At 38.5% G+C, this 15737-nt stretch overlaps 1 protein-coding gene across 2 annotated transcripts in view; it reads left to right on the top strand.

Annotated features, from left to right (window-relative positions):
• LOC148031648 (uncharacterized protein At5g01610-like) overlaps positions 1–9075 on the top strand; it is a 36512-nt gene extending 27437 nt beyond the window's left edge. The window contains exon 3 of one of the 2 annotated variants that reach the window (XM_087685239.1): positions 8599–9075. In XM_087685239.1, coding sequence (XP_087541365.1) covers positions 8599–8967 — 369 coding nt within the window. In that variant the 3' untranslated portion in view covers positions 8968–9075. Of the gene's footprint in view, positions 1–8587 lie in introns of both variants that reach the window. The other variant, XM_087685238.1, reaches the window with a different exon arrangement.
• Positions 9076–15737: the final 6662 nt, after the last annotated feature.

Raw genomic sequence — 15737 nt, 5'->3', positions numbered from 1 at the left:
TAATGACACTAGAGTAATAAGGAGACTTCACATGTTTTCCATATATGCAATCATTACAAAATTCGAGACTAGAGCCTTTTACATCAAATCTCCCTAAAGAGGAGAGAATTTGAAGGCCCTTTTGGCTCATATGGCTAAGTCTTTTGTGCCAGCTGGCTTAGACTCATCCAACTCCATATTCACAAGCTTGTGTATGAGATGCACTTGATTCAATGGAGTTGTATTTTCATAAGTATCCATTAACTTTTTCCATATAGCATAAGATGCATCAAGACGCTTAATGTCTATAAGTACATCATCAGATACAACCATTTTAATGTTTGTTGAGTCTAGCACAATCCTCATCTGCCATAGCTGTAGGCTTAGTTCCCAAGAGAGCATTATCAGAGTCTTTGAGAAACAAAATGCCTTGCATCTTGTCCTTCCATAGATCAAAGCCAGTGCCATCAAATCTCTTGATTCCAAGGAGGGATTTAGTGTCACTCTTGCTAGAAGCATCAATGGCCATTTGTCAGGAAGCACCAAAAACCAATGCTGCAATTTATGACAACAAACAATAAGCTGAATATTCAACTAATTTCAGCCCAAAATTTCAGGAAATAAGAACAAAATTTAGTATCATTGTATTATTGACAGTTCCCAAATACAAGTACAGCTGTAGAAAGGATGACTTTCAGCAATATAACTAAAATTTCAGCATACATTACATGCATACATCACTGTCAGGTAACTCCCACTCCAACAATATCACCAAAATACATTTGCAACAATCCTAGATCTGCAAATGATCTCTAAGACTACTGCATCATAAATATTCAGCAATACATCAACTCAATAGGAGCTGCCTAACATGTGCCCAAATCAACTTCTGATACACAAAGATACCAAAAATTCTTTGCAATTTCTCCAAAATCTCACAAGTGGGAGATAAAAGACTCAAATTACACTGCTTACAGCACCAAGATTGCTTTAGCAAAGTCCCCAAAGTGCATTTCACACATCAATTTTGCCAAAATCCACAAATTTCAACAAAGGTCCCAAAGTTTCATTGACCAATCTGCCCCAATTGCATTAATATATGTTCCTGAGAGCATAAGACGAGCTAATTTAGCAAAACTTCACAAAATTCTGCAAAAGCCCCAAATTTCTCAAGTCCAAATGTGCACCAATGTTAGTAAATTCAGCTCAGCTGAAAAAAATTTCACCAATACATGAAAAGCCCCAATTTTTCCAAAGCCAATGTGCACAATGTTTGCAAATTCCGGGTCAAATGTCACTGCTATGCGTGAATAACATCAAATCTAGAAAAACCCCCAAATTTCGAGTGCAAATCTGCACAAATTTCTGAATTGTGCTTATACTTGCGAATCCTCATCAGTGAGCAGGGGGCATGCTTGCAAAAATATTTTTTAAAAAATAATGAATTTGCCTTGAAAAACATGGCCTAAGTAGCCGTTGACCTGTTGCTTGGTTTGCTTGCGCTAATTTTGCCTGCAATTGACCGACGTGACATGTGCTGACCTGCGTGACCTGTCACTACCTGCGCTTGACGTGTTGTTGCCTGCCCTTGACTTGTCGACTGCTTGGAAGCTGTCGCGTACACTCACACTAGCTTGACCTGACATTTCTTCACGTGGAGTTAACACGCACGGACTTCGGGAAGCATGCATACCTTAGCCACAGCTATAATGTATCTATAGGTGGTGGAAATGAAGGTTGAGAAGAAGGATCAACTATGGAACCATTATGGAAAAGTGGCAGTAGGCTGTCAAAGATGTTTGAAGCATCGATATTAGGTTGTTTTTGATAGTTCAATAAGGGGTGAGAAGCATTTTCAGCCAAAATAATCTCGGGTTTCAATAACCTTGCTTGTAGAGGGTTGATAAAGGCGGTACCCTTTACTTTCAGCACTATATCCAATAAATATTCAGCGAACAGCCTTATCATCTAGCTTGTGTCTTTTTTGAGAAGGCACATGAGCATATGTCAATGATATGAAAATCCTCATATGGAAGAGAGAAGGCTTGGAGCTTGTCTATGCCTCATAAGGAGTGATGGTGCGTAAAGCTCTTTTGGGACACTTGTTCAAAACATAAGCAACACATAGAATAGCTATTGAACAAAAAATAATTAGGTAAATTCTTACTCATCTCCATGAGTGACTTATTCTTCCATTCCCCCACTCCATTTTTTTGTGGGGAGTAAGGGATAGTACATTGATGATGAATACCTTGAGATGCAAGATACTTTGAAAATTGTTTGGAAAGATATTCACCCCCTTGTCGATGTGAAGGGTTCGAATGCAAAAGCTACTTTGATTCTCCACCATGGCAATAAAAGTCTTGAAGCAAGAGAAGACTTCAGACTTAGATTTCAGCCCATATACCCAAGTGAATCAAGATTTGTCATGAATAAATGTAACAAAATATAGGAATCCACCAATGGATTTGGTCTACATAGAACCAAAAATATCACTGTGAAGAAGATGCCAAATTGATGGAGAATGAACATGAGAGTCCTTAGGAAAGGAGAATTGATGCATCTTACCAAGTAAACATCCTTCACAAATGTGATTCGGTGGCAAGTGAATTTTTGGAAGATCTCTAACTATAATCTTTGATTGGAGCTTCATCAATGCTTGGCAGTTAATGTGGCCAAGCCTCTGATGTCGTACATGTGTATCATGAAAGGATTTCTTTGTTAATTAGGCACTGTCAATAGGATTTTCAGCAAGTTGTTGATCATATGTATCAAGACGATGAATACCTTTACTGAGGGTGTCTATCAAGACAATGGAGGAAGAAACTTGATCATCATATATCACACATAGGGGGCCATAAAAAATGATGCAGAACCCTTGAAGTTGCAATGACTGAAGTAAAAATAAGAATCTTCTTGGTGCCGAGCATATAGAGAACATCATGCAATGTCAAAGGAGTGCCCAAAATGGAGACAACTTGCACATGACCAATGCCTTTAATTGCATAAGAGTCATTGTTAGCACACGTGACTATATTCCCCTTAGGTACATGGAAGAGAGATAAAAATAATACTTGGCAAGAGATGATGTGCTTAGATGCACTGCTGTCAAAATACCAAGTAGAAGTTGCATTAGTGATGGAAAAACAAGCATCGTGTGAGAGCGAGATTGGACTTCTTTTTCTTCTTTGATGCAATGCGCTTATAAAATTCATTGGTGTTGTGCCCTGTTTTTCAACAATAATTACCTCTCTTAGGTTTGTTGATTGTACCCTTTTTTTAAGGGTTGGAAGAGGATGGACCAACATGGAAGGATATCTTTGATGGAAAGGAGTGGAAATAAAAGGATGACCAGCATGAGAGTTTGTTGATTTTTGTCAAATGCTGCGCCTCAAGGTGAACTGAGTCTTAATCTTTAAGATATTTGATAAATTTAAAAAAAGCTTCAAAATTTTGGATGAATTTGGGGTGAAATTGAGCTCAAATAACAAAAAGCCCCAAATTTTATTGGCAATATGAAGAGGCAAAGATTTTTGTGAACTTTTTTATTGAATGTTACCAAATGCTGTGTCGGTTTGATGAATTGAGCCTCAATGTCGATGAAGAGTGCCAAATTCTTGAAAAGTGATAAATTTATTGGTGAAATTTGGACAAAATTTGGCCAATACGATAAAAAATGCCAATATTGTTGATGACATTGCCGAATTTCTTCATGCCGAATTTCTTCAATTCGATGAAGAATTTGGTGGAATTGATGAAAAGCCCTAGATTTTTTGTGCAAATTCGGGCTGCATTGGGAATTTGATGAAAATTTGCAATTTTTGCACAATTTGTGCTTAGATGGGCAAATGTGTTCAAACACGGGCCTCACTAAAATAAATGAATAATTAAGAGAGTAATAAAAATAATTTGTTTAATAAACCTTAGGTTGGTTGTGATGAAGATAGGGTGGCACGATTAGTGACAAGGACACAATAATAGTCCATGTTGATTGGCAAGTAATGGTCTCCAAGTCAGCACGGTAGGCTCGAGGGATAGGTGGCGCGATGTTGTGTTTGACGTGGCGACCAATAGGCGTACCAGCAGTGACAAGGTAGCAGGTTACCAGTTTGACATGATGGCTAAAACGGGGCAACTACAAGTTGGCTAGTCAATAACTAGGTGATGATAAAGGGTAGTGATACAAATAGACACATGAGTAGAGACCAAGGATGTATTAGCCGACTTTGAGCTGCTGTTGGGTAGGCAAGAACAATAGTGGCTGTATGCTAGTAGGACGCTCATGCATTGAAGAGACTAATTGGAGGCGACAATGGAGCTCAGTGTCTTGCGATTGTTAGGACCACTAGTTAGGACGATGAAAACCAATATCATGAAAGCTAACACGATGGCAATGGTTTTAGGCAGCAATTGGCCAAGGTGTGGCCCTCAATGGCAATGGTTGTAAAGAAGGTGGTTGTGACTGATGGTGATGGCAATAAGTGGCTTTGATATCACTGTTGGCCCAGGTGTGAAGTAATTGTGTGATTAATTGATAGAGAATGATAGATAAAGAATGAATTAATCAATGCATAATAACTTGATTACAAAATGAGAGGTGATGTATTAATGAGTGAGAGAGAATACAACACCCAAGGCGATCAAAATGAAAATGCTGCACTTGTGTACTAATAAACACAAAGTTCTTTTATAATAAAATAAAACCCTAACGGCTTAACCTTCATAGGAAACCTGAAGTGAAATCCTAACCCTAGTGTTACTTAGTGCTTAGGATACTAGGGGCAACAATTGCATTTAATGACAATTCAAATGCCTAGGGAGTCCTGATCGGTAATGAAACGTCCCCCTAGGATTCAACTTGCATACGAGACATGACACAAGCGATATCCACAAATAAAAGGGACTGGACATCAGTCTCATCTCCCAATCATAGAGCCAAGCGAGCTCACTCTGAAGATTGGGAGCTAGCAGCACTTTGGGTCATAACCACATACCAAAGGTTGGCATTCCATACCACTAGTCTACACCATCCTGGTGTACGGATGCGTTGGCTAATGAGCCAAGAGTCTAAGAGTGGTGATTACACAATGAATGTGCGTTGTGCACAGTAGGACTTGGAGTCCTATAAATAGGACTCCGTTGCCCTAACCCCGAAGTGTCCTTAGTGCATTCGTACTAAGTCACTTCATGATCACAGTGACCAATGTTACTAGTGCCCATTCAGATGTCCATGGGTGTGATACTCTCCCCTTATGAATGATTGCTATCCTCAGCAATATCCTTAGGAACGAAGTGAGGAAAATGATTCTTCAACGAACGTATCAACTCCCCAAGTAGCCTTTGTCTTTGGGCAATTTTTTTCACTTGACCAAAAACTTGAGATAAGCAGTTTGACAGGATTGTTTAGTCCTAAGATCAAGAACTAATTTGGGTTCGAGTGGAATATATCGAGCACTATTCTCAAGCTGCAGGACTTCCTCAATCGAAACAATCAATTTGTGTTGTCCCAATCGTTCTTTCAAACAACTCAAGGTGGGACACAGGGTGAACTTAGATTGTCGAAGGTAAATCTAGCTTGTAGGACATGCTATTTATCTTCTTGGTAATCTGAAAAGGACTACAATACCTTTAAGATAATTTATAACACTTGCCAATAGTCATCGAATTAGAGTCTTTTGGGACTTTAAGGTAATTCCACATGCTCTCCTAGAGCTCTCAAGAGATACAATGTTGGTTAGCGTAAAACGTGGCATGATCTTGGGATGTTTTAATGCTTTTCGAAGCAATTGTTAACATCTCTTGCATATTGTGTAGAGAGTAAACTATGGACTACATTTTCACCCCCTTGAGCTCGATGGCAATCAATGGTTTTGGCTCATAATTGTACATAAGCACAAATGGCCTATAACCAATAGCCAAATGCTTAGCATTGTTATAAGCAAACTCAATTTCAAGAAGATAATGCTCTCGATCAGATTGCCTATGGATATATATAGGCAGCATATCCTCCGTGGTTTGATTTGTCCTTTCGGTTTGTCTATCGGTTTCAGGATGCTTGGAGGATGATATGGACAATTGAATTTCTAGTCTTTGAAAAACCATTTGCTAGAAATGGTAGTGAACTCAGGATCTCGATCATTGACTATTTTGTGGAGGAAACCAGAAAGTCCAAAACATGCTCAACAAAGAGACTAGCCTACTCATGGCTTTTCATGGTCAATCAGTTGACTGCAGCCCAGATTGCATCACGCCTTGATTCGTAGGGGGCTATCCTACTATAAAATCCATAGAAATTCTACTCCACTTTCTATTGGAAATTTGTAAAGGATGTAGTATTTCCTTGTCTATGCTGTTCAGCTTTATTAAGCCAACACTGCAGGCACTCGTGCACATAAGACTCAACCATAGTCTTAATATGCGGCCTACAAAAGGCGTCTAAACTGCCAAAGCTTCTTGGGCTACTAGATCCCTCTTGAACTAGTTGCTAGATCTTACTGAAGTGAAAATCATTTTGGCAATGCCCCATGAGAGAAAGATAGAAATCAATCGAGATTTTGGAGAAGGATGAAGGCATTAACTTCAGATATTTGACTAAGAGCATTGGCAATCATATTAGTTGCACCCTTTTTGTAAAAATGGTGGCCAACATTTGAGCCCAATTTCACCGAGCATTTGCTTTGATAACCATCTTGCATAGTCCCATGCAATCCCACAATGTTCCTCTTAGGAACAAAGGGATTTCTTAGGATGAAACTAAAAGATAATTACTTTCTTCGAGACTTCGTGACAAAGTTGTCTAAAAAGTGCACAAGGCTTGAGGTGTCAGAGGAGAAGAGAGGATCTTAGCTTGTTGATAGGTTAAAAATAGCAATATACCTTGCTGTAAATGGAGTTATAGATTTGTCCAATGGATTCTCCATTTGGAGAGGAGAAGATTGGCTGCTATCTTGTCTCCACACATTGTCAGCTCATGTTTCATGGCTAGAACCTACATTTTCTGCAACAAAGAGGAGAATAGTTGTCTCCAAACTTGTGCTACTCAAATGAGAGAGAAAGAGACACCCCCAATAGTCAAATGAACTTTTTAAATAAGTCACAAATTGCTCCTACATAAAAAATCAAATTTGATTAAGCTTTACAACTAAAGTGAGTTGCCTACTGGGCAAAACTTTCAAATTGTTATCAAGTATAAGGTGCAAATTTTGGATTTAATGAAACTTTTGCATTGCAAATTGTTCCTTTCCCTCCACACTAAGTGCTAGGAAATTAGAGTTCATGTTAATTAATCGTCACATTCATTTCTCATTCTAGTGACCATGTCAATTGCTCGGCCTCATAAGTGTCGGTGTCCTTTAAAAACCCCATAGTCATCTATACTCCAAGAACCATCTCAAAATCTATACACCCATGAACGAGTAGTCCAAACGAAATGTATAGCCATAATCAATAGGTCTTCATGATATAGAATTTTAGTAAGTGATGATACACATCTTTGAGCTCAAGTTATCAGTCCTTGAACCTTGGATCAACCAATTAAACTCTTTCCTACAAACATCGCAATGCCAAGTAAAAACCTTTCCTAGCTGATAGGGAAAACTCCACCATGCTGTTTTAGAAAACAAGAGGTCCTAGCAGCTAAGTCCTTTTCCACATCCTGCCTGCTGCTGGGCACAAAACTGGTCCTTTTTTTCCTGGTCTTGACTAGTCCAAGTGTCAGTATCCCCTCCTTAGACCTGCTTAGACCCTTGGGACAAAGCCTTATGACACCTAGTCACTAATCATCTATGGCTGTGACCAATGCCACGGGCAGCCATCTTGGATGCCCAAGGATGCAACAAGTGTGGACTGCACTTCAAATATTAACGCTATGTGGCATCCTCCCTAGGAAAGGTACTTCATGGGAAAAATGTGTAAGTGGGTTGATCAAAATGTCATGAATGACGGTGGAACCTCAAAACAAGAGGTTTCACTTGTACATGCTCAGATGCCAAACACTTGCTGCAAATCCACTCAATAACTTGACCTACAGTATACTTATTTTGTGATATGAAATGGTTTGTTCTGTTTTGTCAAACAGCACATGATATATGTTAGGTGTACTGCTTGGCCAGGATATGACGTGGAACCCATTCCCTCCCCAAAAACCCGCCCTCAGTATCTCTACAGTTGGGCTTACTTTGTTTGCACACAGTTTTGTAAGATAAGACAGGAAAAACAAGAAAATGCAGGTTGATCAATTGGAAGTTTTAAAGGATGATCTGTTCTCTTCATTTATTGGTGTGTCAGACAATGATGGCACAGGTGTAAGCATATAGACCAAATGCCTGTTCTCTGGCATCAAGTCATGATCTAGAGACTGACAGAAAACAGCAGAGTTCATGTTCTAACCAGCCATAATATGTATCCACTTACAAATGTACCACACACACACACACACACACGCGCGCGCGCGCACGCGCGCACACACGCACACATGTATGTATGTATACATAAGCATGCACCATGAATCATGGGAAGGAGAGGGAAGAGGGGGGAGAGTTTTGTAGAGAGAAGGGTTTGAAGAGCAAGGGTTGCAGTAAGTTCAGATTGAATTAATGATGTCTTGCAGGAAAAATGCAGACACCACTGCCAGAGTTATTGCAGAAGTATGGATTGCCAAAGGGGCTTTTCCCAAGAAATGCAACACATTATGAACTAGACGAGAATACAGGAAAGCTAACTGTGTTTATCCCTACTGTGTGTGAGGTTGGTTATAAAGATTCCTCCATTTTGAGGTTCACAACACAGGTAACAGGGATCCTTTCACAAGGGAAACTTGCCAACATAGAGGGAATAAAAACCAAAATAATAATGTGGGTCAAAGTCATATCCATCTCAGTTGAGGATCCTGCAACAAACAAAGTTTATTTTACTGCAGGAATGAAAAAGTCTAGGCCCATTGATGCTTATGATGTCCTCCGGGATGGAATTGAGGTGGACTCATTTTGAGGCTCTAAAACTGCCAGAGGAATCAAACACATGTAATAGAAGTCTTGAAATTGTCTGTACGATTGAGATGATAACAGGACATGCCTTTATAAAGTTTCCTTTCTCTTCTGTAAAGTTTTCTAAGAGTCTTCTGTAAGGGACTCCATTAGCCACAAGGACACCTCGAGAATCACAGATGCTAAGATGGATAGCAAAGATCCATCAAGGGTATGGTCAAAGCCTCACTGCAGGCAAAATCTTATGGTTTAAAAAAAATCTGGTAGCACCAACAGAATTATGAAAATTTTCCTCTCATATATTAATCAAGTTGATAAATGCCATTGCCATCAATTTGGAGTCATGATAGAGACAGCTAAGACACTCTATCTGGCAGTAATTGTTATGGACGTGGTTGAGTAGACGAGCCAATATCTACAGCTAAACATGAAAGGAATGCAGCTTTCTAGTTGCAAGCTTTGAAGGAAGCCCTTTTAGCCTTATTTGTAGTGGTAAGTTTCCAACATTTTATATGTTACCAAGGTCTTGTAGCCCTCTCATGAGTATGATCAGTTTCCACCCTTCTTTATGTTAATGTGTGGTTCTCAAGAAACTTTTCATTGAAACTTTCCTGTGATTATCAGCTACGCCAATGTAAATAGATTACTATGTCCAGTTGACTCGCTAATCCTATTGCTAGAACATTCTCTCCATTTTTTTCCTTCAAATAAGGTACTGCCGCAAACTTGTGAAGGGGTGAGTGAGTATCAGTTTCTCTATCTCATTATTGAACCTTTTATGTTGATAATCTTAGCCATTCTTTTTTCAGAATAAGGTCACACCAAAAACTTTTGAAGGGGCGAGTGAGCTTCAGTTTCTGTACATTATTACTTAACCTTTTTGTCAATCATCTTAGAATTATCATGCTTAAGAGCTGGATAATTTGACAATAATAGGTCTTAAGGATTGTCCTTTGACTTAGACGATTAGGAAGGGATCATGATGAAAGCAGTGGGAATCCTCATCATGCACATTAGCTTCTAGACATCATGTATCAAAACTGAAAGTGGAGGAGCCATTGTACAAGGAAATGAAATACTACCAAAACACCACCACTCATCTCATAAACGTACTCAAATGCCACTTGCTAAGTTTTTCTATAAATTTTCTTTTAAGTATTAGTAGTTTGTTTGAAAGTCTCCAAATATGGCAAACATCTTTCAAACATTACCAAAGGACCCCTACTGATTAGTATTAAACCTTTTTGGGGTCCATCTCTTGTTTTCACCTCGAACTGTGAACTTTCTCCTTGAAAGAAGTATGGTGAAACTCATTATATAGTCTCCCACTTCTTCTGAAAGGGAGGTTCTCTCGAGGCAAGCACACCCAGGATTAGGAATTGCTGGTCATTGTTGCCAAACCTAGATATCACCTTAGAGAGAATGTGGCACAAAATGTAGTACTTATATGAATCCCCAACTTGCACAAACATGTAGAAACCATACAAGCGTAAAAGGAATATCAAGCTCTGACAACCATGGTATTCAAATAGACTCAGCCTCCAACTTAAGGCCAATAGTATATGCCATACTATACTAGTTTGCACTCTTGGTGTGGATGTAGTGGCCAACGTTTTGGAATCCAAGTGTGGCGCTCAAAGAAGAGATTGCTCAAATGAGCTCTTGCATCCTTCTTGATTGCCCCATCTTTAAGATATGTTCATATTATGACTCCCTAATTGTCTTGGAGTTAGCATGCATCCATGCCTAGTGATGAAAATGTCAATTGTTGTGTGGACATTGTAGGATGTTGAAGGATGTAATATTTCTCCCATAACTAAGAATTGCTATCCTTGGCATGGTATCCTCAAAAAAGAAGAAGAAAGTGACCCTTAGGCTAGCTGATTGACTCCCATATGATATTCACCTTTGGGATGATGGATTGTGCCATCAAAGTAGTGTAATGGGGCTAGTAAGGTCACATTCCCAAACATGTTTCCTTCTACTCTTCAAAAAAGTTGCATTTTAGGAGCAAATGTTTTAAGAGAGATGACTTTAAGGTTGATGGACGGATAACATTGATGAGTATTGTTTCAAAACCATCCACTAATTTTTTATTGGAACTCATTTTTAAATACATCCTTGGTGTTCTTTCTATTTCTTTGTGTGATTTTATTGAGTGCTTTCTCATGTGGAGCCTTGTCATGGTTTCATTAGGTATTTTGATGGATTGAAGAGTGACCTTTCTCATGATTTTACTCACATTATTGCCTTGTAGGACTTTCTTAATTAGGGTGAGTTCACCTTGTCCCATATTTCTTTTAAATGTGGGACATGGTATTGGAAGGTAGATCCAATTAGGGAGATGCCTAATTAATCTTTTGTATTGATTTTTACCACCTTGGAGATATGTCATAATAGTCATCGTCATGCACTTTTTAGAGTGGTACCTTATAAGTTATATCCACATATCTTTACTACACTCTCAAAGACTACAATGTATGGCTAGCAATTGTCCACATCCTGTGCATATCGTGCAAATAGTTGATTGCATATCCATAATTTCCCTATAGGTACTTTGATTTAATTCCAAATGGTCTCTTAGGTTGAGCCTTGTCATGATTTGTGTTAGTTATGTCGATAGGTAAAAAATTGACCTTTCTAATGATATTATTCACACTGTTACCATATAGGACTTTGTTAATTGGGACGAGCAATTCACCTTGTCTTGTTTTTTGTTTCAAACATGGATATGATATTGGAAGGTAAATCCAACTAGGAATATGCCCAATAAATCTTGTGTATTGACTTCAAATACCTTCGGGGTACTCCATAATACTTGTCATCATGCATTTTTTAGAGTGGTACCTTAAGGTACATCCACATACCTACTGAACCCTCAAAGTTTAAAATATATAGCTAGTAATTGTCAACTCTCTTGTGTATCATGCAAAATTTGATCAAACATCCATTTGATCCTATTCTGATTGGTGGTTTACATTTGTAATTGTATATAAGCAAGAATATGCTATATCCAATATGTTGTTATAAGCAAACTTAATTTGTGGTCCATGGAAAACAAAGCTCCAGCAGATATGTAAGTTGAAAAATTTTCATATTTAAGTGACTCCAACTCTTGAAAGACCTATTGCTAGAAATGATAGTGAACTTACATTCATGATCACTACCTATTTCAATGGGCAAACATATAATTGAAAAAAGTACTTGTTGAAGAATTACTTGATGTGTGCTTGCACCTATCTATATTTGTAAAATTAGAACAAGATATTGTTCTCAATTAGTTAATAACCCAAATTGCATCATGGCCATGGCTAACATGAAGCAGTTTGAATACAAACATCAATTGCTACATTAATTTCAATTGGAAATTTGTAAGGGCCTAAGAACTCGTGAAACCAACATTCTCAAAAAGGATGCTAAATGACACGATTAATGAATAATTATAGCAAGCAATAAATTCAAAGAAAATGAAATGAATGCTTCACCAATTGATGGTAGACAATTGATGTTTTATTAGCCCTAAAATTGGCGCTAATTGCAATGTTTCTTTAGATTTTATTTCATCAATTTTCACGAATCTTGTTGTTTACTAGATATTGGACTCCAATACCTAAGGAGAGTCATGCCTTGTCTCACATTCGAAAGGCAGCTCTCAAATCACCTCTTCCTCTATTGATTGGAAGGTCTCTTCATGAATTCTAGAACTTAAGGTTGTCACAAAGGGATTGGTAGCACCAATCCCCAAATTGTCTCGATTTCACTCTCATTTGGCATAGAGAGAGAGAGAGAGAGAGAGAGAGAGAGAGAGAGAGAGAGAGAGAGAGAGAGAGAGAGAGAGAGAGAGAGAGAGAGAGAGAGAGAGAGAGAGAGAGAGAGAGAGAATTTGTGAAGTAGAAGCAACATTTATTGCACGTGCCCATGCCAAAGCACTATAGCCAATGGGTTGCTTATATCTTGGCATTAGTCACTTATTTCCTAGAGGTGTTGATCAATTGTTGTTAGTTTTTAGAGAACACAAATGAGTGGTTGCTTGCTGTACCATGCTTTCCACCCTCTCTCCTTAGCCAACCACACTAAAATGGCTCCCCATAGGCTAATCTTGGCCTTGCATGCATGCTCTCTCATTTTTTCAAGCATCATACTTGCCCATGAACATTTAGAAATGAATTTTCAATTATAATTAAATGTGGAATTTCAAAAATTACTAGGCCTTGCCCATAGTTTTCTCATTGCCCATTAACAATTTAAAATGCTAAGCTTTATGAACTTGAAAGTGTTCAAACTTTCATTAGCTTTGGTCCTTGGCATTAAAGATTTACTTTTTCTAACCCTCATGACACGTCGAGACATCTTCGAAGGTGCATTTAATGTTTAGACCAAAGACTCATTACTAAGCACCCATTAGCACCCATTCAACATAACTTGTCACATATTCTATTGACCTCCCCCATTTCCCAAGCTAGGGTTTGATTATCATCGTGCCCAAACTTTAACTTGCACTTCATATGTGCACCACACACATGTGCACATCTTGATCATGCCAAAACAATAAGTTGAAAATTCATATCCCTGTGATAGATTGGCTTTTTTGTGTATTGAAAGTTATATTAAGATTAGTTGCATTAGCGTGTATCTTCTATACAAAGGATTTCATGTGTGGCTAAGAGAAATGTCATTAATTAGGGTTAAAGTTTGATGTATACCAAGATATTTGGCATTGTTGTATTGACATTACCCACATAAAATTTGCTTGAGGATAACTCCATGCATACTTTGTCTTGTTTGAGAATAAAGAATTGCTAATGCAATACTGTTAAACTTTTTTTTGTAGTCAACTTTCAAGCTTTCGGATTGTCTAAGCTCATTGAGCTAACTGAGGATCTATCAAGCAAGTTCTAGGAGATAAAATAGCTAATTAGGATTGCACAAAATTGTAAAGCATGGACCTTGTTGATGCTACTAAAAGCAATGGCAATTTGCTTGGTAATGAAAATATATCATAAAATCAAACTCTCGGATGAGTTTTGCTGACCTCATTATACAAACTTGGAGGTTGGGTTGATGGTAAAGGGACTATAGTGAATGGTGATCCATCTGTAAAATGAATGAGTCATCTTGCAAATAGGAATGCCAAATCTTAAGTAAGTGGATGATCGCTAACATCTTCTTTTTCATGTGGTATAGTATATTAGGGTGTAGAGGAGCTTGAAACTATTCACTTTTATAGGTTGATGAATTTGATATAAGATGGAACCTATCTTTTAATCATTAGCTTTGATGTGATGTTTACAAGGTTTATTTGGGTTAGGTTTACATCTTCGACATAGTTACAATGAGCCATTCCAAATGTTTTAAAAAATTGATTGATCTCGTAAGTGTAGACAATTGATGGTTAATTATGTTTTGACTTGCTTTAGAGATTGGTGCCCACAAATTGATCATGTAAGTCAAATCAATTGATGGGTAATTGCAGAGGAGTTTTAGTGGATGGTGATCCATCCATACAATGAATCAAGCATCTTACAAGCAAGGGCATCAAAGTATAAGCACGTCATTGATCACCAAGAGTTCATTTTCTTGTGTGATATATCATATTTGGGTGTTAGGGAGCTTTTGGTTGTCAAATGTGATACGTCGACTTGCTTGATATAAGATGGCACCTATGTTATCATTATTAGAATCCTTGTGAACCTTGTAAGGTTCATGTTGGTCCAAATTGGCATCTTCAGTATAGTTGTGGTAAGCCATTCCTTTGAAAACATTGATTGAGCTTGTAAATGTAGATAAATGATGGTCTAATGTACTTTTATTGACTTAAGGATTCCTATAGGATACTAGGCATCTAAGAAATTTTGAAAATAAGTATTTTTCATGTGTCAAGGTTGAGTCTAATCAATTAGTGTTGTGTAATGAAAAATAGAACAAACCTATTTGAGAAAGATCACACTTCTAGTTGATAGATTGGTGTAGGCTGACCTTATCCATAAAGGCTCTGATTTTCTGCCAAAGAGGCTGGACTTTATGATGGCACTCCCAAATAAGTGCTGGATTGTTTCGTTGTGCCTTCCACAAAAGGGACAGAGAGAGGGGAGACCCTGATAACACGAAGATCCTATCTTGAGTGGCTAGTTTGTTAGTAACAATCCTCCAGAGCAGGGTAAGGCGCTAGCATTGGTGCTTGTCAGAGTGTAAGCATGAGGGGAGAGCTAGACGTTCAAGCATAGTGAAGCATCAACTCTGCCTACACCAATGCCTTGCCACTGAAAGAGAGAAAATAGTGATTTCTAACAACTCTTGATCTTGGGGGATCTCGAGAATAGGATGTCGTACCATGTAGCATATCTGGCCATAGCTTACCAAAGACTTTAGAGTTGGTTATCCATTCGGAAATCATGATGGACCACAGCTGCCCTTCCCACATTCTTTCGGGGAGGGAAGCATGCATTCTAACCGCCTTCTCATGCAGTGGTTTGATGCCAGCACCCCCTTAAGCAATAGGCGAGGTGAGCTACTCCCAAGGCACAGTAGGCCACCCTTCAGCCTCTCCATATGATGACAGAGCCTTCAACAGATGGAAATGAATAGAGAGGGCCATGTTGAGTAGGATGAGGTGCCCGGCTAGTCTGTGTTGGCAATCTTGGATTGCATCTTACAAAAAAAACCATTCAAAAGCGACTCTTAAGGTGACTCCCACTCCAATAGGAGCGTGGAGCACCCATGTAGCAAATGATCTGCCCTTTGGGTATTACCTTAAAGCGAAGCTGAGATATCCAT

This window comes from Lygodium microphyllum, chromosome 9 (genome assembly GCF_053477565.2).
Source record: "Lygodium microphyllum isolate KBCC chromosome 9, Lygodium_microphyllum_v1.1.10, whole genome shotgun sequence".
NCBI classification, from domain to species: domain Eukaryota; kingdom Viridiplantae; phylum Streptophyta; class Polypodiopsida; order Schizaeales; family Lygodiaceae; genus Lygodium; species Lygodium microphyllum.
Note: the sequence above shows the minus strand (reverse complement) of the source record. Positions and strands in the feature narration are given on the sequence as shown.